Here is a 25,993-nt window from a genome sequence, read left to right on the forward strand (position 1 = left end):
CAATTTTCGTTGTTCTTTTTGATGATTTACAATTAAATAAAAATTGATAATGTTCTATACATCCTTTATATAAAGATAACTGTAAAAGTTCTTTGAAACAATTTGCGCTAAATATAATGGGCATAAATAGCATTCACACATTTAGCGAATTAGTCTGGATAGGGTTCTCACAAGTCAGAGAAATCAGGGAAGTCATGGAAAAGTCAGGGATTTAGCAAAATTTTCTGGAAAAATAGAATGACTGTAAAGAAGTTTAAAACGCGTACATTATAGCCACGCAATTTTAGTTACGCGCCCTCATGAGCTCTCACGGCTTGCGCTATCACTTGATAACGCGTGGTGGGGGGAATAGTAGCCTTTATAATAGCAGATTGAGATTTTAATAAATAGGATCTAGTTTTGATAAAAAAGAAACTTTATTCATTGATTTATGTTCCTTATATTCTCCTCTCTTTCTCTTGCTGCTGTTTATTGATAATAAATAAAAAAAAGAGAGGAAGAGGAAAAGAATCGTGTCCATACATAAAAGGAAAACACAAAAAATACTACTAACTTAACAATTAAATACAGCGTCAGCAACATTAATAGTAATTTACATTGTTATGTTAAATTGCTCTATCAATAAAATGTTTAACGATTTTCAAATCAGGATGAAAATACAAAAAAAATTCGAAATATGTATTATTGAAAGTCAGGGAAAATCAGAAAATTTTGTCTGGAAATCAGGGAAATGTCAGGGAATTTTGGGACGAAAAATTTGTGGCTCTGCTGGAGTGTCTTGTCACGCAAATAATGAAGGGTTAATTAAATTCATTAAACTTCACCAAAGTTTTATTCAACATTCTGAAGAATGTTAAAAGTGAAACAGATGGGCACTTTTCTTCGAGTTTTAATTAGTTATTTGATATGACACCTGAAATCAAATCAAGAACTTTTAAAACGCTTTTAAACTTGGATAAATGTGTTTTTACGTTTTTAGTAGTATTTAAATTGAAGAATACGATTAAAAAATCCATTGTTTTTTTTGGACGTTAGCACGTTTCGGCCTATGCATTGTTGCTAAAAAATGGAGGTACACAATTCAATTTAATTACATATGCATGTCATTATTACATAAAAATATTGCGTAGTAGATTTATAATTATAGATGCGCTTGCAGAGTCTCAGGAAAAAATCCTTCACGAACAAATTGATAAATATAATAAGTACTGCTGAGAAATAACGCTTGTTTACATCAGATGTTTGAGAAAATGCAATTTCCTTTATAAGCTTTTAAAGCTTCTCTTCCGTTCCTTAAATATCATTCTCTTCATAAACGTATTCCGAAAATTTGAATCTTCTATATATCTTTTATATAAATACATTCTTATATTTTCTAGAAATTCTTTTATTTTTTTGTATCACTATTGCGAGAAGGAAAAATTTACAAAAGATTTAATTTGATACATACTTACTTGTTATTCAACAAATTATATTATAATAGCAAAAAAAATCAAATGATCCCAATATAAAACGTATTATGCAATGTGCTTCGTTGTGCTTGAAATAACAACGTTATATCATATTACATCACTGTTGGAAAACTCGGAATAATTCCGTTTTGTTCAGTGTTCGTGAAACTGCAGTTTTAGTTTTAGATGTAATTATATAATTCTCTTTCAATGTTATTTAACTCTGAAATAACTGTTATTATGTGTTTAACGTGTTTAACAATTTACAATATGAACACAAACAAAATAGATAATAATCATCTCTTATTCTCGTCTAACATTTATAATAAATAAAATCAGAACAGAAGTTATTAGATATCAAATACGCACAGACTCTGAGATCAATTCGAATAAAATTAAATTGTATTTTATCTTCTTTAAAATTATTAAAAGAATTATACATATTTAATTTTTAGGAATTATTGTATAATTAATTAATTAATTAATTTTCCTTTTCGGCGTTGAATAATTTATGATGATGAATCAATTTGCTTGAAAACTGCATTATTATTTCCGTACACTGTAAAGTTATAAGAGTTGCTGGACAGCTGTATGTTCCCTATGGGTCGGAACAATGTACTTTACCGCAAAACGTCATTCATCGTGTCTGTGACCGAAGCATGCTGTGTGCATGGCAAACTTTGTGCTAAACCCTAGAACTGTATCGCGCCACCCCTTCGATGTTTGTTCTTGTCTCCTTGCCGACTTATCATACTGGTTTCGCTAAAACTTTCGCTCAATTTATTCTCAGAAATTCCTACATTAAAGCATTGTATTTTACTGACGAATATTGTTATATTCCATTGTCAGCTGCTAAATGTGAATGAAGTTATATAATCGACACAGCTTTTCATAAAATTTAATTAATATGAATGAGAGTAACGGTTGAAATCATGAAATTGCGAAGTTACTAAAATATATACATGAAAGGTATTAAATATTATTTTTAATTTAGTTTCAGTTTTACTTATAATAAAAGAAATAAAAATGTATCTTTTTTAAATATGAAGTCTGAAAGAATATATTTTGAGAGATGTTTAAAACTTTTTATTCTAAAAAGCAATAACTATCACTATCTTTTTAATGGTGTGCACTGTATTCTTAGTGGGTTCTCGAAGAAAAGGGAATTGACAAGAACTTTATAACATCGTAAAGTTCTTTTCAGGCTCCATTATTTAACAGAACTATTTTCTGCTTGAAATAGAGCATCCATTTCTTGTGAAAAGAACGCTCCTGCCGATTAAGGGATAGGACCAGCTGGTTTTGTCATGGTACTTTATTGCGTGTAATGCTTTATTGCGCGGGTTCTATTGTAGCTAAGGCTTACAGTCAGTGCATAGAATCTCTTCAGTTTTAGTGATCGTTGTCGCGGTCTTTAATCTTTTTTCATGATACTCAAGAAGACGTTTGAGAAATGAAAGTTGCAATTTCTCTGGATTGTCGTGACGAAATGTTGAAAAACTGTTATGAATGTAGAGAAATGATGCTCATTTAGAAAAGAAGAAAGCTTTAGTGTATATAGGTCAACCATTCCCTGATTATAAAATTCTATACAAGCTATATTTAAATTAGCTAATGTATTTTAATGTATTTTTATTACATAAACATAATTAATTAATGTATTTTTATGTTTTTATTACATAAAAACATATATTAATATATTTTATATTTTAATATATACTTTTATTTATATTTCAATATGATGAAATATATATTTTAATATACTAAAACACTAAAGTATAAAAACTTATTTTAATTATATTGTCAAAAGTATAAAAATATTATGTAAATACTGTCGTCATTTTTGTATAAAACTATTGTTACTATATTATAGGGGAAGGTGTGAAATAACAATTTAAATCTATAAAAAATATATGTTACTGTCAACACTTCAAAGAATATTTTAGAACTTTTTTAAATTTTTAGACATCAAAATACAACTTGCACAAGAAAAAATGTCAAAATCGGTCAAAGGTACAATATCAGTTACTGATTAAAGGTACAACGCTTGCTTATTTTTTATTTGTTATTACTTTTATAAATTATAGGTTAAGATTGACAGTATTAAGTTTTAAATAATTTTTTCTGAATATCTATTTAACATTTTAGGCAATTCCAACATAAGACAGAATACATATACAACATTTTATGAGATTAAAAAGCGTCTTGAAATTATTTCATTCGAACGCTTGAAAACAATAAATGATTTTTCACAGGAGTATAATTCTATTCATTGTTATAATTATAAGTTATAAAACACCTCTGGTATTCGTACTACAAACTGCATATTTTTACTTTTAAAAATATATCTAATAGATTTTTTATAAATTCAAATGGTTAAAGGTACAACCGGTCAAAGGAACACCATGTTCCCCTACATTTTTACGTATTACATACGATTTTTATTTTGAAATGTAAAGCGAATAAATGTTAGGAATATATAAGCCTCATAAAATATTTCTGTTCTTTTATGACAGATCTTATACATCAAAAATTGTAAGAATATATTCTATTATTATTCCTTAAGAAAATTTTAATTTCCCAGAGAACATTCGCATTCTCCCATTTAATTTCAATAAAATGATTATTATTTTTTATTAAAAAAATTTTCATTTTGTTTCTCATAAAATAAAACAAGAACTGCAAAAGCTTTGTCGTTCTGCAAGACTTCAACATTCCTGCATTTCACGTTCTGCGATCTTAAGGTTTCCTGAAGCATTCCAAAGTGCAGTGCTTTTTGCGATGATAAAAGCTACCACAATAAATGAGGATTCCCCGAAATAATTATTTATATGTACCTACATACATATATTGTTATGTACGTACTTTTTAAAAAAGCTTTGAGTAATAACACTATTAAAACAGTTGAAAGTTGATTAACGCGAAGTGCATCAAATTAATTTTGCAATAATAAAAATTTATGTAAGCTATTAGAGGAAGGTCGCCTACTTAATAACGATTATATCACTTTTTTTTGTGTGCTTTTGGACTATATTTCTTAAACAAAGGCTAAAAAGAAAACTTTGAAAACATAAATATAAATTAGAAACTGTCTTTTATCAGTGATATAGAAGTTCTTATAATATTGTTTAGAATTTTGTAATAATTAATCAAAAGAAATTGGAAAGAATAAGGGCAATATGCCCTTATTCTTGGTAATAATTAATTTTTTAAGTAATTAATTTTTTTATAAGATAATCAAAAATGAGCGCTTAAAATTGGCTATAAAATGAAGATAAATAGTAGACCTTAAGGGGATCCTATAGCCGTCTGTATTACTGACTAAATCGTAATTTTTGTATAACAATTACTATTTTCCTCTTTTACAGATTCTCTCTTTCTCGAAAATCTTTTTCCAGGATTAAAGTATACGCATTGAAGATGTCTGTGAGGTGGAACTTATGCTGAGAACGACAAAAAATTTCGAAATTGAAATTTTAAGAAATATTTTTTGCCGTTCTCGGCGTAAACTCCACCTCACAAAAACATGTATTAATTCTTATTTTTTTTCGTTTACAGAAATTATTAGTATAAAATGTCTACGTTAATGTAAATATAAAAATTTCAAGACTTCTTTCACTTTAACATAAAATGTTTTTGTTACTTGTATATGCATACTTTATGCTATTCCGCACGATGCAAATATGTAATGTTAAAGTATTTTTTTAGAGGCTTTTCCCGTAAATACAGGAACGCCTTCAGCTCCAATAAGGCTATTTATTTAACACAATAATGCGATACTAAGCGTATATTAAGTTAATTTATAGTCTTACAGACCATAAGTGTCGTTTTACGCTGCACACTAATTTTATGTTTAAAACTATATTACGAGAAAAATAAAAAAGAGAAAAATATAAATAAAACAGTTTTAGGAATATGTAAAACGATATAATATTATCAATAATATATCCACTATTATTTTAATCACGCAAATGAAAATTGTAAGAATTTTATTTTTGCATTTGTAAAATTCGTTGATTTTTAGCTGATTTTGAATAGAAACAAGTACACAAATGTATAAGTCTTTTTCTTCTGTAATTATCTAAATAGATCATATGTTCTTATCAATATTAATAAAATAATAATAAATAATAATAAATAAATAATAATAAGATGTAATGTTTAATTTACGAAAAATAAATAACGTCTCGATCTTAGGAGACCTATGTCTGCAGTATCGTTAACTTTCCTCTATATAATCATTTTTATGCTGACAATTGCAGCGTTCATTTTATACACATACGTATAACGTATTATTAGTCAATATGTTGAAAATAATAAAGACAGCTTTGTTCCGACACAAAGTGAATTATCTTTGTGTATACATTCCTCCTTGGGAGCAGGTATTGCTTTATTATACCTATGTTATATAACCGACTCACGTCATGTCAGCCGACTTTACATAATGAAATCGAGGTGGTTTCAGCACATAATACATTTATCTAATAACGCCGGTTATTTTCAATCAATAAGTAATATTCAAGTAGGCGAACAAAAATTACGTTATAATGGTCTGAAAATAATGTTACGGAAATAAAATTGCGCGTAAGTTACACACTTGCACTACAGCAAATTTTACACGTAGCGTAGTATAAAGATAGAATTAAACTTATTAAACGTATGCGCATTGATTTTTCAAGTTTTTTTATTGCTCATGTATTTTATCACTTCAAGGTCGTTGATTTTTTGCGAAGAAAACAAAAAAGGCTACTTTATGGCTCCATTAAATCTCGCGCTTCGTTTAAGCGTTGCGATTATCTTTTCTTTCGCCGTTACCGCCATCGCCTGCGGGAGAATAAAACAAAAAAATTGTAGAAAAAGAGAGAAAAAGAAAGAGAGAGAGAGAGAGAGAGAGAGAGAAGAGAATTCTTGACTTGTAATTACCCGCGTGCTCTTTACGCGCATCCCCGCATTCGACACAACTTTCTCACCCCTTGTTCGCTGTCCACCAGGCTTTTAACGGTAAGCGATCTCTGCTCTGAAATATGAGACTTAGGGAAGATTTTTTTTTTCCTAGCAAGTAACTGTCGTTACGGGATCTCCGTGTAGAACTGCGCCATGAAGTCGGGGTAAACTCTTCAACTTTATCGAGGAACTTATTTCAGCGATCATTATTTGTGAACGGCGACTGTAACGTTTTAATCCCTATTATACCATCGATCGTAAGTCCTTACGGCAATTTCCTTAATAGACATATCATAGTACGCGAGTTATATTAACTGCGTACATTATTTACGGAGCTGCAGGTCGATAAATTCGCTTTTTTATTATTAAAGGCATACGCTTGAAAAATATTTGCGAAACTTACGCGTGACTATAATTTCAGAATTGAAAAAGACGGCGAGCGTATGCGATCGATGGTCTTCCAATCGTGCGTTAGTCGAGGCGTAACAACCATTCGCGGTTCTGTGATTTATGATAGGAGGATGATAAACAAGCGCGGGCGAAATTTAAACGGATTTTGAAGTCGCTTTGTCGAGGAAGATTTAATGCCGTACTAAACCAAAATGTCGAAACTGTACGCGCAATAGGCGAAAGTGCAAACGAATGTCACCGTTGCTCTGTCACGACAGAACCTTTTCTGCTCGCGATGAAAACGCGAACCAGAGATACGTAACCGATATATCAAACGTAGTCGAGCATGGTCTCTGAATAATGCATGAGGGCGAGCAATGCGCGAACGGAGAGGCACATTTTCAGCACCACTGATGTTCTCTTTTTTTCTGCATTCTACGAGATGCACGTTGTCCTGTTTCTCATTTTTGCCTCACAAATGTGACATTTTCCATATAAATCCATTCAAATAGCAGGCACATAGGACTGAGAGATACTTTTATTACGTGCCTTCAATTTTTTAGAGATGAATGTTTTTCGAAAGCAACTGAAGTAATAAAGAAATTAAGCTCTAAAATTAAATCTCTTTCAATTCTGAAGTTAAATCCTTTTTAGACTTATGATTCGGGTCAAATTTCAAGATAGAATTTTACTTATAACTTTATATGTACTTTAATGTATAATGTATAATAATAATATTTATATACGTACGTATTTCTGATTCTCAAATGCTTTTTGTATATGTGACACATAAAATTATAAAAAGATACATATCTTGAATTCTGATATAAATAATTAATTGTCTTAATAGAAATAAATTTTAAGATCAAACTAAGAAGTAGTTAAGAAGTAGATTTATTTCAGTTATTTCAATTATAACGTACCCTTTTTCAACAAACAAATCTATTTAAAATTATAGGCCGTCACAGTAGAGAATATCTCATTGTGGAGGGAAACGATCGACCCAAAAGGCATCGGCATGTTACGATCTCGCCAAGCAAACACAGCGATGCCGATGGAAGCGGTATGTTCACGTATATTATAATATTATATAAAGGATAAGAAAAGAGGCTATGGAATACCATTTTGTTTTATTGAAATAACTTAGTAGATATTCGCGTGACGTAACTACCGTGGATACAAGTTAGTCATATAGACTATAGAGAGATACCAATTATACTATGATTAGAAGCTCTTTGAATATGCAGAACGAACGTAATTTACAAATAACTTAAAACGGACAATGGTTGTAGTTATGGAATGAAAGAAAGATATGGAATTTATACCAACTAACATATAACTTCACATGGAAATATGAACACATAATTCGTTATCAAAGGTTCAATTATATATCATTTACGGATGTATCGCATCTATTTTTATAAATGTGTTAGTATTTATACTTTAAATGAACTATATGAAAGTTGTCTTTATAATATTGTATTTTTATTGACATTTGTTATTGTTTACATTGTTATTTTTATTATAAACTAAAATTTAAAAAACAATGACAAAGGTTTTGATTTTTTATAAGTATTTTAAGTATCAAAATAATTTATGTTAAGTTTCATTCAGAGATTAGTTACAAAGATTTAGAAGAAATAAATATTTTGTTTATTTACAGAATAAGAAATCTTTGCGTCGCAATGTAACTTTATATAAATCATCTTGAATACTTAAAATATTCATACAGAAAAATTGAGATTTTTTTCATTATTTTATAATATATTTTCATATATTTCTATTAGTGCACAAATAAAAATAGTATTACTTTTTATTGAAGTTGCTTTGATGGTAAATTGTTACTAAATTTTTCATATTACTTTTAAACGCGACTTAGAATAATCTGTAATTCTTTCATAACTTTTTCATTATTTTGAAAATATGTGGAATACATCTTCCATATTTAAGGCCTCCAAACTAGATTACATAATTAATATCAACATACTTCTGAAAACTATGTCAACGTAAAGAGTAGACACCTGCAAAATTGTCTGTCTACAAAATTAAAATGCAGTCTTTATGACAACATAGTAAACACTCATGACCAGTGGCTATGTTGTAAGTAACATTTAAGCATAATGTGAAAGAGTCATTTTGAAGTCGCTCCCAAAATGCACCGCAAACTATACAAGATGATATTCCATAACTCTTTGCGTAATTATAATTCCCTCTTTTTCCACTATACGAAAGGAAAGATGATAACAGATGATAAGACCTTAAAGATGATAAAACCTAAAAAGTTTTAATTACTGTTGTAATTAATATTTAATTATGACAGTCGGATGATTAATGAGATAAGTTCAAACATTTGTTTACAGGTGACGTGACAAAGATCGAAGTGGAGCTCAAGGAAGCACCAGATGCTGTCATCGTCGGTTCTATGTCATCGGAATTGGAAGCCACCACCGAGCTCAATTCGACCTTTCCCAATGGTAAGTCTAATAATTTCATATATAATCCTGGGGGAGTAATCTCGTAACTTATATTTCTGATGTTTCATGATATTTTTCTGACCAATCTTGTTAAGCAAGATATAAAGATTCTATTCAACCTCGTCTTTCGTGTTCTTCTTTCTTAATAAGAATTGATGGTTTCCGAAATCTTTTTAGTTTTTCTTCTTTCATGTTACCGGAAAAATAAGCTTATTTGGATTTTTGAAGAAACATTTACGAAAAGTAATACTATATGCAGATCGCTATCTTGAAATTTAATGAAGTCTTGGCACGAATTTTAATTTGATCGGTATCATTATACTCGGAACAGCAGAAAAGAAACATAACCGGAATTAAAAGTGAACGCACATAGAAGTAGAAGTACGCAGTAAGCAGTAAGACGTAAGACCGCTATCTTTCATATGTATAGATATACTGGCAATGTTAACTGCTTACTTCGTACGTCTTATTGCTTACTGCTTGCTGCTTACTTCTACTTCTATGTGCGTTCACCTTAAAAGTTTAATGAGATCTTTGAAACATTCACAAATAAGGTAAATGTCCCAGTAGCCGGACGTTTAAGCGTTAGGTTTTCATAAATAATACAATTTATAATATCAAAAAGGTTTTTTAATATAAATATTTGTATTCATTTGAAAACTCAAAACTCCCTTAAGCAAGGAAAAATTATTTGAACCCACTTATAACAATTATTAATTAAAATATTTAAATAAATAATAGAATGCGTCAATGTATCAGTGGCCGGACAAGCCGGTCGGGCATTGAGACGTAATTGTCCCAGTGTCCGACCACAATTGGAAAATTAATATGCTGACGCGGAAAATAATAATATAAATAGATGTTTAATGACAAAAGACTAATTCAAATTGATCTTTAAGATAAAAAAAGCATTTGAGATTAATATTAATATAAATAAATAAAAGTTTGTGTAACTGTCCGGACATAAGTACTGTCCGATCCCAATGACTGGACATCTACCTATGTCCGGACATAACCTATGTCCATTTACATAACACTTTATTTATTTAAGTTAATATTAGTCTCAAATACACTTTTTAAAACGTAATATTATAATTTAATTGTAATCTTTAAATGCAATTAAATTATAATATACTGTAATAAAAAAAGCATTTGAGATTAATAATAATAAATTTTGTGTAAGTGTGTGTCCAGACACTGGGACGTTTACCTTAATAGGTCTGTTTTTTATTACTGCACTTTTTCTGAACTAATACACATAGTGCGGCAATAAAAAACAGACCTAATGTTTCAATTTGGAAGAGTCCCGAAAGCTCGATTTTTCGTATATCGTTTGTTTGTATGAATTTTTGACGTGACTTCTTTTTATTTTTATTGTAACAACGAGAAGAAATAATTCGTCGAGTAATTGAGTTTTCCAATGTTTACCTACCTTCCGCTCTGAGCTTTCGTTCTGCACGTCGATTCAATTTTATTTTCATCAATCAACGAAGCATTATTCAGAAAGGATCATTTCACATCTCACGGTATTTCCACGAAATCTATCTACGTTCACGACGAAATGACGGTTTCACGATAAACGTAGATGTAGATCAGTAGAAATTACATTAATGAGTAAATAATAATCGATTATTCCATAACGTGCAAAACGTGCAAATTTTCCGATATTGGATCTTCGCTAATCTAATTCGAGTTTAGGTAGTTAGTACGTTTTACGGCCGCTATTTATTTTAGTTTTACGTGAAACTGTAAATGTGTTTATACTTGACGATACTCCAGAGATTTTACGGAAAATTGTTGGTGACAGAAGATCGATCACATAATTTTTCTTGAGGAATGAAAACATGGAAAAGTAAAATTTCACATAAATTTGGCATACTTGTGATCAAATTTGCGGTAGACCACCTGCGATGCAATTTAATATATTACGAAGAAAAAGGAGTATCAAAAACTTTGCAATATGTTGCGTTTTCGCAGTTATTTAAATTAAATTTCAATTCTTTAATAAGTAAGTTTAACAAGTAAGTGTAAAGTTTGAAAATGTATGAAAAGTTTTGTTACTCGGGGGACACAAAGAAAGAAGATTTAAAGCAGATATAAATTATGTATAGAATGTCGTCTCAAAGTATGTATACTCTACATACATCACGGATGCCAAGAACGAGCATTGTACAATACCTATAATGGAATCTATCTACTCCTTTTTCTCCGTTTGATTTTCTACATGATAGCCTGCGAAGTAAAGTTCTCTCCCCGGGCCCGTTTCGACGGCATAGGACGGTGGATATCAATTTATCAGTTCGATCGTTTGCCATACGAGCGTAGTATGAAACATCGTTAGACGGCATTATATGACCGCCAACAAAGGTTTACGTATGACTGAACATCGAATTGTACCCCTGAGCGATATTTCCTGAGTTTATTTTCTCTCTCGCAGTCAGCCAGACATGTTCGCATATAAGTTGGCTCGTAGATCAAAGGATGCACACAAGAAATTAGGTCACATTATCATGGTCGCGTTAGATTAACTTTAATCTTAATACTAATCCATATTAATAGGAGTATAATGTTCATGCCGTGCACTCATTAAACACTGATCTTTCACATAAACTTATAACTTCCTTCGTTGTTTATAATTGTATAGTTTTTGTACACTTTATCGCAAGAAACGAGAGAGGATTTAATCAGGGATTGCAGAAACGGGCGCGGTAGTGGTACGAGCCGAGGAGGTCCTGATTGTCGTTCTTGTCCTGGTCCTATGGGTGGCTGCCATCGCTCTGTTTTTCAATCGATGGGGCAAGATCCGCATGCTCGAACCGTACCAGCCGAAATTTCAGCAACAACACAGACAAAGCTGCACCATAATCGACCCAAGCCCACTCCAGGTAAGTACATTCGTGTCGAGCTCGTTCTTCTCTCCGCGTGTACTCCCTTATTCCGCATGGATAGCATACTGAATGTTTATGCAGTTGTTGGAACGCACCGAATTGCATCGTCGGATTACCATAATGGACACAATCCGTGTAAATGTGTAGCGGAAGCAACTCTCGGTGTGCCTGGCTATATTCTACATGACGTTGCAAACGATTATGTATCAGTATATATGTATATACTAATGTAGACAGAAATGTTAACGATAACTTGCGACTAATGGATAATCAGATAAGAGCTTAAATTAATGGTTTCCATTTAGAAAATAATTCTAATTTAAAGCATTGTTTGCATTGCTCGGTAAAATTAAAAGGTACTAATTAACGGAATTGAGTTTGCTTTAACTAAAAATTTTATGATTATTACTGTTGATTTAATATTTTATTTTAAATATTATGATTTTAATATAATTCTGTGCAACGTATCGACCGTATTTAATTTAATTAAATAATTTGCGAAGTTTCTCTTCGTGGCGCGTAAATTAGGTAAATGCGTTATGTGGAATACAAGTTTCGCAGTTAGTGGGATGAAAATTAAATCTCCCGATATATATTCATGTAGTGGTACAGAGATTCTGATTATTTTCCATTTAATTACCAAAATAACGACGAGCATTATGGAACTATAATACATAGCTGTAAGGCAAACTCGGTATGTTAAACTACCGTTAAAGGAGATTGGCAAACTCGTGAGACCAGAGTAATAACTACCGCAAACTTACCTAGGATACCGGTTAAACACCATGTATCTTAAATGTTCTAAAACGTATTGTTATATATTATTATTAAAGAAAAAATAAATGCCAAGTTTTCAATAACGTTCAGTTTAAAAATACCGTAAAGCTTATTAATTTTTTTTAACTGCTAAATATATTATTTATTTTAAAGTTTACAATCTAATAAATACATGCGTATGCAATGTCTCGTATATTATGGTATAAACAAACAATAACTTGGACGTGACGTTATTGGCATGAATGCGAGAAGTAACGTATTTCCCGTACAATACGCGAGTCACGTAGACATGAACCTTGCTTCTACATCTGGATTCTACGTGTACGATTATAAATTCATTTGTATCTCTAATCGGATGCTTATGGTAATCAGCTTTAATTTCGGATCATGCCATTCTTAGAAATTGAGTCAGGAGTTTCGCAGAACAATGTTCGCTGAACAAAATAAATTCTACATCGCGTGCCAAAACGACGTATAAAACAAATATTAATTATAAAAATGAATTTAAAGAAATTGGAATTAATTTTAAAATCTTATCATTTATTCTTCAATAATATCTTTTCGGGAAGGGGTGTTAAATTAATAAATTTTTAGATAAAGACATTGTGTGTGTGTGTGTGTGTGGATCGGCGGCTATAAATCGAGACAATGAATACCTATATCCAGTAAGTCAAACCGTCGATATCTATTCATTCTATATTCCAATTGCGCGCTTTGGAAGTTCCTAAATCTTGTAGTAGCCATTAAACTGCCAAACGCATTTATGTCAGCTTATTTATCATTCAGAGATGAATGCAAAATAAACGAGAGGATTTACTGCTGCGTATTTGTTATAAATTGACTCTCCAATGGTTCCCTGTCGGAACGGGTGCTTCTCGTCGCAGTCAGATATATCATATGTTTCGTAACCGGCTTCCAGATGACCATATACATACTTTAAGATTTTGTTATTATATACAAAGTACGTATAAACAACGTATGAAGCAATTTATCAGAATGTTCTGAGATTGTTTTGCAGACGAAGGGTCTGAGCACAAGAATTATCGTAATACTTACTTAGACTTAAGTTGTAGACGTAAGTAACGCACAAGATTTGGCATATGACTCTCTTGAAGACATGGCAATAAGTTGTACGTCATACGTGAAAGCTCTAAGTAAGTGTTACGACAATTCTTGTGCTCAGACCTTACAGTTGATGACAGAAGACGTGACGTTTGTCTTAAGACATAGATGTAAGGTAAGACAGAGGAAAGTTTATAATCTAAAGACTAATAGCCTTTCACGACTTAAGTTATAAATTTTTCTCTGCCTTACCCAGCGTCCACGTTTAAGACAAACTTAAGCGCATACATCTCGTTCTCTGCCATTAGCTTAATTAGCCTAATTGGCTTAATTAATTACAGTTTAATGGATATTCACGTTTGGTGGGTACATAAATTCCAGATCGGACTGTTTTAATTACGCTTTGATTTTTGAATCTGATTTCAAAGTCAAAATATACACGAACGTAAATAAAATCCAAATTGGAACAAGAGAATTTGCCGTGCGAATGATCTTTCATTTATATTGAAATTAAGCTATTTTGTTTTGTAACTCCATAGAGAGAGATTTTAGATAACAAATATAAATGTACCATATTTGCGAGACAAATCCTTTTACGATATTATTGCATTGACGTGCATGTTTTGTTATTCATGCGGTTTAGAAAATAAATTTTTTGAGCGAATAACACATTGCGTCAGGAATCAACCTTTGTAGGCGTATAGGATGCGCCAAATATTTCGCAATGTCCACATATTGATATTGGATTTACCGGTATAAAGGAATACAAATCACGAATGGGATATGTGCTCCAAAATAGGTGCTCAAAAACAAAATTCACAAATCCGATCATCTCGTCGCGCTGTATATCGCCGAGATTTTTACGAGTTCGCTATATAGCTATCCATTCATTTCGTGTAAAATTTTGCTTCCCAACATTGACATTGTATTTTTTTATCGCGTCAATTAATCACGCCTAGCATCATCAAAAGCAGCAAAATAATCCCAGGGTTGTTTGAATTTGATATAAAAGGTATATTAAATGTTTTTGTTATAACAATAGATTTTTGTTTCTAGTGCTTCTACAATATGTATAGGACAATGTATGTGAACGTTACATGGACGTACGTTTCGCGTCCGTGAGCTTCGAGCAATTACTTTTAGATAGGAATCACCATTCGCCAATATGTATTTCTGCGTCCATGGTAATTCAATCGCGGAAACGTTCGATTGCATTGGCGTTTACTATGTCAGAAGCCGACCTCGATTCTGTCAAATCACGTATCTTAAAATTGCTCTCGACGGTCTGCAGATGGTATCCGAGGGAAGTTGGCTCGAAACTATTTTTAATTTGGATACGCACGGCTAAATCAAAATATTGATGATCTAACGACATAAAACATGACGGATATCTAAGCGAAAAATTTGTATAGAGCTATATAATTTAGAATACGGATAATAATGGGCTTAACAAGCTTATAATGATGATAAATTACTTGTATCTCTGACGTGATGCGAGAAAAATTGGGAACAGTTGCTCATCGGTGACATCGACCGACTGACGAAGGTTCTGTATTTAATGAAAACTAAATGAAAACTTTTCTCAAGATACTTCACGTAATTCTATTTAAACAGACTCGCAAACCATTCTGGTCCGCAAACCACCATCATTCTGAATGTCCTTGGTAAGTGGAACTTCGTTCCGATGTAGTTACAAGAGGTACTCAAATTATCGAATGTCCGATCGTCGATTTTGGGACGAGTTTGCTGAAGTCCAGTTTACTGTAGGATTCGGATATGCCTGATTGAAGTGAATCCCGCGAGGGGATTTTCAATACTCGATTCAATCCTAGAAGGAAGATCGATCGTCTATTTGCAATATATAGAATGCGAATGGATTTACTATTGTTCTCTAAATTGTTTGAGTGAGTACATGTGGTGAGCTTTCAGGGGATTACAACGTGTAGTTAGTGGCTCTAGAGGTTCTAGAGGGAAGTTTGTGTCGCGTACACAGTCTGGCATATTAACACCATTACTGACTGTCTATCATGCATATTCCAACTCTGTGCAAACGTGAATATCTTTTCACTGATTAGATAGACTTCTGAATATATTCATAAATCTACAGATTTTGGATCTACATATTCGGGTATTTATCCATAAATCCATACATCCATAAATCTTCCAATCGGTAATTTACGTTTTCATCTGACTGGTGAAGTCAAAATTACTTTCTATTTGTACAATAAATTAATATATTATTAATTGACATATATCTTAGTTAAAGTTTCGATCTGGATTTTAATATTAAATCCATTGTAACAACATTTTGATATGTCGAGGTCTGCAATTTATACGAGGTGTTACGATTATGCTAATGCTAACGAATAACGGCATGATATTACATGCAATATTCAAGACAGCATCTGTATAATGAAGGGATATGCACATGTCTGCGCATGGAACCTGCAATTTGTCATTCTAAGTATGCGAGTACGCCCTGTGCGCAGTTACATCGTTCCATTAAAGCCTTAAAGTAATGTCGTACATATTACACGCGTTTTCGTTTGGGAGATATTATCCCGTCATACTTCTGATGTGTGTATACGCGTTCCCAGATCCGTAATCCTCTGAAGCCGCGTTAACCAATATCGCTGTCTCGTTCAATTTTCATGATTGATGAGGAAGCTATGGGGAATAAGCTGTTGAAGGAAGCTTGCAGCGACTTTCAATCGTATGAATAAATTAATGTCACCGGAATATTTTCCCATCAAGTAATTGATACGGTAATATGACATTATTGCTAAAGAGGATAATGAAGTACATTGTTTACATAATATATAACCAGACACGTATAAAATGACAATTTCTTCGTATTTTATTTAGTCGTGCTGCCATAAATGTTATAAATAATTCCATAATTTCCTAATCATCAGCGGTATTCTATTTGTCTATGCGTTAGTTTTATAAATAGCAAAATGATTGAAAATCACGCGCAAATGTTAATGAACGGTTTGTCGAGGTCAGATAAATTGTCGAAGATATTTAGCGAATTTCAATGTGTGCTCGGGCCACTTCATTGTGATTGGACATCCCATATACGCTCAAACGTCGAACGTTCTCCGATAATTAGGATCGTGGAAATTCATTCCAAGTATCTTCAATCGTATAATTCAGGATCTGAGTAATTAGTAATTAGTTTCGCAAATTCTCTCTCTCTCTCTCTCTCTCATTGGGTTACAAACGCGAACGGTTCTATCGTAAAAGAAAAATTATAGCCTTTTCGTCGTTTAAAAAAAATTATAAGATGAAGAATCTCGTTCTGCTACTTCCCTCATTTACCTACGCTACGATGTTTTATTGGTACACTTGATTCTGTCCGTTTAATACGCTCCGCGTTGAATCACTCGTGATAGAGGATTGCAAGGAACCGTAAATTGAGCGAAGCATCGGTGGAATACGCGTCTCCATCCTCTTTTGCATAATACATGTAAATGCAACGTCATCCCTTTCAGCTGACTCGCGACACCCGTAATCTCGGAAAATGCAGCACTGCGTCTTATAAAATCCATCGCGACAGCAAGTAGCGACCTATGCTGAGCATCTAGAATAACGTATTCTCACAACTCGTGATGAAAATCGCGAGCAGCGCGGGCGTGTGAGTTGCACACGAAAGTTCTCCGTTGCTTTTCAGCTACATATTTCAGCGAGCTATCAGTGATACATCATAAACCGGGACTCTTAAAATATCCTATTTACGTCCCACGAGGAAATTTTGTATCGCAATCTTTCCCCCTGATTACAATAGAATTTAACAAAATGGCGTTATAACCCGGCCTTGCGCGAAGAAACTTCGATCGCGTTGGGAAACTTCATTTACGAAGGAACAATATTACTTTCGCTAGCCACGGGGCTTTTACAAAACAAATTTCTCTCGTTACCACAACAATACTGTCACGACCATTAAACCACCATCGCGTCTACTAGAAAATCATGTCAACGTGTCCAACAAACACACATATGTCTCCGTATATCAAGTCACGTCCGCCCAACACATCTCCACCGACAGTTAGCCAGTCACGTATCTTGTTATATATCTCTGGTTCAAATGGTTCTGTGAGAGCATCACCATAATTAACCCATTATTTATTTTGGCTGCGACTATATATGTATATATAGAAAGAACGATTTTGTTAAAGTATCTGAAAATTTAACTGGATACGGATCTGAAAATAATTGTGTTGGATTAAAAATAATTATGTAGAACACTCAAGCATAATCGGCAAAAAGCTTTGACGTTTTTATAACAACCAACTTCAGCGTCCTACATAATTATTTTATAGAATGGTATAAGAATGGTATAACCATTCTTTTCATGTATGTGCAGATATATATTATGTGGGACCATAAGTTTGTTCAGTTTTTTAATAAAATATTGAACGCAAAATGTGTAGTTAGAAATATTTTTAATCAATTAAATGTTATACTATTTTGTTCGTTCCATCGTGTACATGAAAAGGACGGTTTTGTTGTAGTATCTACAAAAGCTAGATACAAATCTGAAAATAATTTTGGATCGTCAAAATAATAGTAAAAAGGAATGTTTAAACTGATTGTTATAGAATGTCAAAACTTTTTGCAAAATTACTCATCATGCTTGACATTCTTCTGTAACTATTTTAATGGTTCAACAAAATTATTTTCAGATTTGTATCTAAACTTTTAGCTCTCAAACTTCAGCAAAATTATTTTTTCATATAGAAACGGAAAATTAGATTTCTCGATTGGTAGCAAATCTAATTCTGTGCCTCATATCGCCTCATTATGTATTTAATGGAATAATGGAGGAGATCTCTACGCAGTATTCGATCTACAGCTAGATAGCCGTTCGACACCATCCATCATGTAGAGTAAAAGTACATCACGGATATAAGTCTTTCAGTATCGGCTGCAATATCCAGCAAAATCGTTCTTTTTCGTATCAATGAACTTCATTATTCTTCCTTTGTACGATCGATATTAATGATGAGCATTTTCAATTTCTCTTGAAATGAAATTTGGCAAACCACTTCTGGCACATGTATTCGATTCTTCTCCGTACACGGCACATATCTTTTTTTTAAGTCGCATTCTTATTTCTTTACGGAAATAAAAAAACATTATGCACCGAATTAACATGTTATTTCCTTCCATTTTTAAATTGTTGCCAAAATTGCCAACTGTTACTAACTGTTGTACATTGACATCACCTTTCAGAATACATATGATATTTCATATGTTTGAGAGCAATTATATAGTGATTACCAATAAAAATTTTACTGGACCGTATATTTAAAAATTTAACAATAAAAAATAGAAGTAATGGCCGTAACGGTCAAAGCTAGATCTTTAATGCTTAAATAATTCAATCTGAATTACTATATATACTATATATGTACTTGCATATACCATATTTGTATACAGGGTGTTAGTTAAGTATGCTGTCATACTCAACAGAGCGATTCTTTGGTTTATTTCAAGTAAAAAAGTCCATATAAACATGTGTCCTAAACGACTTAGTTTCCGAAATAAAAAAATTTAAACGTGTAGTAATAATTTGTTTATTTGAAAGAAATACAGCTTGAACTAGTCAAAACCTAGTCAAAAACAGAAAAAAAACACACACATAGGCTTCAGTTCTTCTGATGAAATAAAACAATTAGATGAATTGTTGAAAATGTCTACCTTGCGCAATAATACATCCATCAAGCCTTCTTCTCAAAGATTGACGTACACGCTTAAAGATCAAAATCAGAACTGGTCTATTTTTGATTTTGTAACTTTGACTTTGACTTTGTCACTTTGTTTGTGGTTGTGCGAATGGTAACTGACGTGAAGCAAGGCATATTTATGCAGGAAGATATCTCCAACGCAATTTACCGTTTCGTCAAACATTTGCGAACATTCGCCTATATTTCGGAAACTAAGCCGTTTAGGACACATGTTTATATAGACTTACTTGAAATAAACCAAAGAATCGCTCTGTTGAGTATAGCAACATACTTAACTAACACCCTGTATAGTCATTCGAACTGCGTTCTAAATTGATTTTCCGAACTTATAAACGCAATTACTGTAGTAATATCGCGAATTAAATTGACAAGCAATTTTAATAATTTGATGCTCAATCTTAGTATTTAAAAAGAAGTCAATATGCTGAAAAACTATAAATTAGTGATTACAAAAGCATTTGAACACCATCTACCAACAAAATTGAATGGACTTATAGTTTCGCTCAATGTATATCGATATATATATATATATATACAATACATATACATCATTTGAGAGAAGCGTGTTTTATTTAAAAAAAATTATAATTTTTAGGCTGACGCTTAAAGCAGAATATAAATTTAAACGTATTTAATATTTATAAGTCTGATTTGATGTACATACATATAATTACATATCGCGCACATATGCGTATACACATGGCACTTAATCGTTTAATTGTGATGTCAATAATATGTTTGATTGTCGAGGATATCTATCTTTGCATTATTCGTTTTTTCAACCTCACTCGCGTCATCAATGGTCATGTTCCACGACCGTTACGTCTCGGCACATATTACAGCTGCGTATACATATTTTTAACCATATCGCAGAAAATCGATACAAAGATGTTAACTTTGCGTCGCGTTGCACATTTGTCGTGGACTGTTGTTTTAAAAATAACTTACTGCGGATATAACGTCGTGACGGTACTGTTGTAAACCACGTTTCAAGATCTCGCGGCGATAAATAGACCGTGTCAAGACTCGTCGGGATTATCTTCTTGTTCGCAGCATCGGAGTTCGAAGTTTAACATCTACTGCATGGAGCATCCGGTGCATCAGGTGAGCTGCGTCTCGGCCGTCGGGCCGGCTACCAGGCTGCGCCAGAACAGCGTGTTCGTGGGTTCGAGCATGTCGCTGCTGCCGGCAAGTCAGGAGACGCCTAGGAGAGCCAAGAGCGCGTTCGATCTGCAATCGCTGGTGCACGCGGAGGGCATGGGGACGCAGAACGATGAAGAGGAAAGCGACGGTGACACGCTGAGGACCCTTAGGTCTATCGGCGAGACGTCGCGACTGTTGCAGCGCGAGCGTCGATCCAGCGCTTACCAGTTCGACCGTATGGACGTCCTGGCGAGGCCGACGTTGCAGCACGAGCGCGGCATGAGTATCTGTCACTTCGACAGGACAGAGGTCCTGGCCAAACCGCTGCAGAGAGATCGCGGCATGAGTATCTGCCACTTCGACCGGATGGACGTCCTGGCCAGGCCGACATTGCAGCGCGACCGCGGCATGAGTATTTGCCACTTCGACCGGACGGATGTTCTGGCGAGGCCGCTGCAGCGCGATCGTGTCAACAGCATCTGTCACTTCGACAGAATGGACGTGCTGGCGAGACCCACGTTTCCGCCCGGCAAGTCTTTGTTGCGGGAGAGACGCGTCAGCGTGTGCAACTTCCTGGAGAGGGACGAGGAATCGTCGATTGGCAGAAATATTTTGCAAAAGGACAGACGGTTGAGCTTCAGTAACGTCGACAGAATCGAGACTCTTGGGAAATCATTGTCGCGTAGAGACCTGCGCGGCAGCATCAGCAACGTGGTGGACAGCAAACAGGACAGCCTAGCGAAATCGAGCACGATCAGAGAGAGGAACAACTCCGTGCACTTTGATCGTCCATCCTGCAGCAAAACGTCCGACGTCGTACTCGGATACAAAGCGACGTGCGTTTAATCGGGGCTTCTTCCGGCGTCTGAAGAACGCGCGAAGAAGGCGTTGATTCCGTGACGATGGTCCAGTCGCGGATCCACTTTGGACGAAATACGGCTGTGAAATCCTTTCGTAATCGCTTTCGACGCCACTTTTATCGTTTATATTTCTTCTGCTCTTTTATGAATTCTTCTGAGAGATACCACAGCCCCGAGCACCGATGGCCCTTATTGAACCGTCAAAATGCGGTAAATAATCTCTATTTAAACTCCGGTTTCGAATAATGGCTTTCCCTCATTTTCTCCTTTGCGCGATAAGCGTCGACTTCGCTCGCTCGTTTTGTAGATGAAAAACGATCTAGCCTCGGTCAGAGAAATATCTCACATTTTCTGCGCTTGCGAAATGACTTCACAAGAGTGCACGTCGGATTTTTAGGTGTTCTCCGGAAATTAAAGGCGTGTCGCGTCGCGTGGACACGCAACAGGAGGATGGAGGTTGAAGAGCGTTTTTCATCCCTTTTTCTCCCTTTTTTCTCCCGTTTGTTTTTTTCCCCGCCTTTTTGCCGTGGGCTAAATGTAATAATGAGACTACCTACCGAGCGTCGATTGCATGAATGATACATGACGGGCATTTCAACGAATTCGCTCGGGGAATTTCCATTCGTTACTCAACTATTTGTTAATATTCGAGAGTTTCGCTAACTGAACAATGGAACTGCAGAACGCGAACATAGTTGCACGAGTTTCCATAGGAGACCGCGATTGCGCGTTGGTAGATCGTTTCATTGTGATGATTTATTCGGACATTGTTCAGAATTTTTAATTAACATTCTTAATGGTGAGGTTTGACGAGCGAGCGAAGTATAATCAGTCGGCAAACAAAAAATCGACCAATCAACTTGATTCACTCCTATGTCCTATCCAATTTTGCTCTCCATCTTTCTCTCTCTCTCTCTCTCTCTCTGTCTTTCTATCTCTTACTCTCGTAGTTATAATTATAGACTTGGAGACTTTTCCTTCTCTTTCCTCTTTTTTCTCGGAATCTAATCTGCCGTAGGGAGCTGACCGTAGAAATTACTCCGTTCTTCGAAGAGACGAGGTCTCGTGTAGCATCTATTCTACTTGTAGACATACGTACGGGCTCTCGCAAATTGTCTGCACACACAAGGCAGTAAATCGGTTAGACGCAACGGCATGTTCATCGGGCGCGCATAATCTTTTGATCTGTAGAACCCATTAATGCCATTAGCACGTGGAAGAACAGCACACGCTCTCAGGGATTATTATTTAAAATCTTCACTCGCGCGTAAAAAATAGGATGCGTTCGCTTTGGATGCTTTTCATTTTATCTTTTTAGCCTCCTCTACAATAGTCGCACAGGCTGTGTCGCATGTTGCGTGTAGTAGCGTCGAAAATTTGTCGCATGTCGCAAGAGTGTCGCTAAATGAGCGTCTACAACAGCCGCAAGGATTGTTCGCACGCAATTCGGCCACAAATTCTAAACGCCAACTTGCTGTGTTGTGATTGACTGAGCTCATGCGATACTCTTGCCGCAGTCGCAGAAAGTTGAAGTTGGCTCAACTTCATACGACAAGAGCTTTTGCGACTGCGACAATCATGCGACTAGATGCGACAATTCTGCGACATTTCATACGACATGCGACACAGCTTATGCGACTATTGTAGACGAGGCTTTTAACGCATGTAATGAGAGATAAAGATAGAACGAAGCTTATCTCATGTGAGCATCTGAAGCAAACGCACCCATAGTCTGTCGCTAATATAGAAAATCATCGAATACGCATTTATTTTCTTGCGATTCAATTAAACAACGTTATAGAGCCTATTAATTTAGCTAATGTCGAATGGATTGATGTTGAATGTATCGGTCGGCTTGTTAATCGAGCTTTGCGGCCATCGATGTATGAAATGCGATACGTAGTCCGCGCATTACGACCGTACGTTTACATTTAACGATCGCAACGGTCATTAAAATTTCATTATTGCGTAATGGGTTTGATTCTGAATCTCATTTTGGTATGTCATAATTTTTCGCGGTTAATGCTGTCGTAAAGTACAAAGCATACTATTCTAAAGCCACAGATAAAAACTGTAATAATATTTGCCGTCATATCCGAATATCGATGTAACGAAATAATTACCTATTTTGAATAACTGATAGATTTACACATGATACATACATACATATACATACATGTGCGGGAACTAATGTCAGATATTTTCGGAGAGCCTACATATTTTTATCTGTTGGAATAAGGCAAGCAATTATCAATGAGATTACTCTTAGTATCTAGTTTCTTCATCATTGGAAGATGTATGATACGCGATTACTACGTTCGGTGCTAGAGAGCTCTTAGCGAGATCTATAGTTGTACACGTGTTTGTAGTGCACGGAATTAAAGAGATGAGCTCATTGAACCGTCGGTACATTATCTCTCCTTTCAATTGAAAAGTTCACTCTAAAAGGTAATTAAAAGCGAATCAAAAAGGGAGAGATGTTACTAGAAAACTCATGCGAGCATCTCTAAATTTGTTAAAGGCCCTTGTCTGTTATTTGACGCTTTAATTAAAAGTGCAACGAAGTCACCATGTAAAAAGAGAAAAATCAACACTGTTTAATCCGCACAGCGGAAAGCGGCCTTCAATAAAACGAGATATTATTGTAACATTTTTCGCGCGTATTTATATAAAAGTGGGAGTGCAAATCTCTTGACGAGATTATCATTTTATTTTTCTTCTGACGTAATTGTATCACTATATAATTAAAGGGCTCGGCTCAATAATATATTAATCTTCATGGAAAACATACCTCATCTACAGTAGTCAATACATTATTGTTCCAAATCATTATTGTTCTACAAACAGTTGATTATGGCTATTAAATAATACGATTGTCTTTCATGTAAAATAAAATACTATTTTTCTCGCAATCAAAAAAATCTCTGTTACCTCTATTATCAAACTTTATGGAAGTATTAATCACAGTTATAGCTCCCTCGTATCAGATCGAAATTCATTAACAAGGGGACCTTCTCTAATTAGCCAATAATGAAAATATCGTAGAGTAATTATATGTACATACATATACGCGTAGACACGTCAGACCAAATGTAAGCTTTAAATTTTAAGACTATTATAGTAAAGACTATTCATATGATAGATTATAACGCATTAATTTCTTAACTTCACATTCAGGCGCGTCTCAAACATTCGTACCTTCGACGATTCAGATTGTTTCAATCAAAAAGATTCTATATATTTATTGTGAATGTCCAATAAACATTAAGACACATTCGTATCTCTTTTTTACAAGAACGAAGCTTTGTAAAAATAATGCGTTGCATTTATTTTGTTAAATATTTGTTTGACAGATGGTTCTATACATTTATTTTTAATTTAACAGAAATTGCCAAATAATTTTAAGTACTGCTGAAGATTATATTTGTTCCAGAAATTCTTTGCGATTTTTTTCTATAAATTCCTACGAAAACATCAAACATTTCTATAACATATTTTCTCTTATATATATATATATATCCTCACGAAAAGTTCGAAGAATTAAAAAGGAGTAAAATATATTAAAGAACAATGTATGAGTAAGAATGATTTAATGTTAGACTTGTGTGAGACATAATAAAAAGTACGATGAATGATTAAGATCATCATAAATGATTTACGAAATGGACAAATAATTCGGCAAAAAAGCGTTTATTGAACAAGTTAATGTTAATATTTATACTTTATTATAATATGTATTTTTAAATTATTTCATTATGTATACTTTAAAGAGCTTGTTATATTTATATAATTATGAATATAAAACTCCGATTAATTAATACGTTAATCGACTTTGATTTCATACAATTTATCATTTACAATTTACCATTTACCCATGTGTGTTGGTTCGAGTAATTTTTCTAGTCGTATGATCTGCAAATTATATGTAGGAGATAATTTTGTGAATATGTTAGCGAATGACTTTTTGTGAATATGTATGTTAGCGAATGACTTTTGTATACAATAAATATTATTTGAAACAGTATTGCAATATTTGTTTTTAGTAAAGGGTTTTTATTTTTAAATGTAATCAAATATCACAAAGGTTTCTCGTGTGACGAGATTTAAACATGAGTTGCACTAGTAAATTAATTCCACATGTTATCCTATCTCTATTGTTATTTTTAAGGGAAGCGAAGCGACATCAGAAAAATGTGTCTGTGCTTTTGCGATGTCGAGAGAAGATTGCCCAGAGGCTATCGCTCGTTGTACGTA

General features: G+C 33.8%; 1 protein-coding gene across 3 annotated transcripts in view; it reads left to right on the forward strand.

The window, feature by feature from the left end:
* LOC108728837 (uncharacterized) overlaps window positions 1–22,345 on the forward strand; it is a 33,919-nt gene extending 11,574 nt beyond the window's left edge. The window contains exons 2-5 of one of the 3 annotated variants that reach the window (XM_018457636.1): window positions 7,744–7,848; window positions 9,146–9,259; window positions 11,926–12,144; window positions 20,790–22,345. In XM_018457636.1, coding sequence (XP_018313138.1) covers window positions 12,067–12,144; window positions 20,790–21,725 — 1,014 coding nt within the window. In that variant the 5' untranslated portion in view covers window positions 7,744–7,848; window positions 9,146–9,259; window positions 11,926–12,066 and the 3' untranslated portion in view covers window positions 21,726–22,345. The remainder of the gene's footprint in view (window positions 1–7,743; window positions 7,849–9,145; window positions 9,260–11,925; window positions 12,145–20,789) is intronic. The other 2 variants (XM_018457634.1, XM_018457635.1) reach the window with 2 other exon arrangements.
* The last annotated feature ends 3,648 nt before the right edge of the window (window positions 22,346–25,993 follow it).

The sequence above is a fragment of the Mycetomoellerius zeteki genome, unplaced genomic scaffold (assembly GCF_001594055.1).
Source record: "Mycetomoellerius zeteki isolate Tzet28-1 unplaced genomic scaffold, Tzet1.0 scaffold64, whole genome shotgun sequence".
NCBI classification, from domain to species: domain Eukaryota; kingdom Metazoa; phylum Arthropoda; class Insecta; order Hymenoptera; family Formicidae; genus Mycetomoellerius; species Mycetomoellerius zeteki.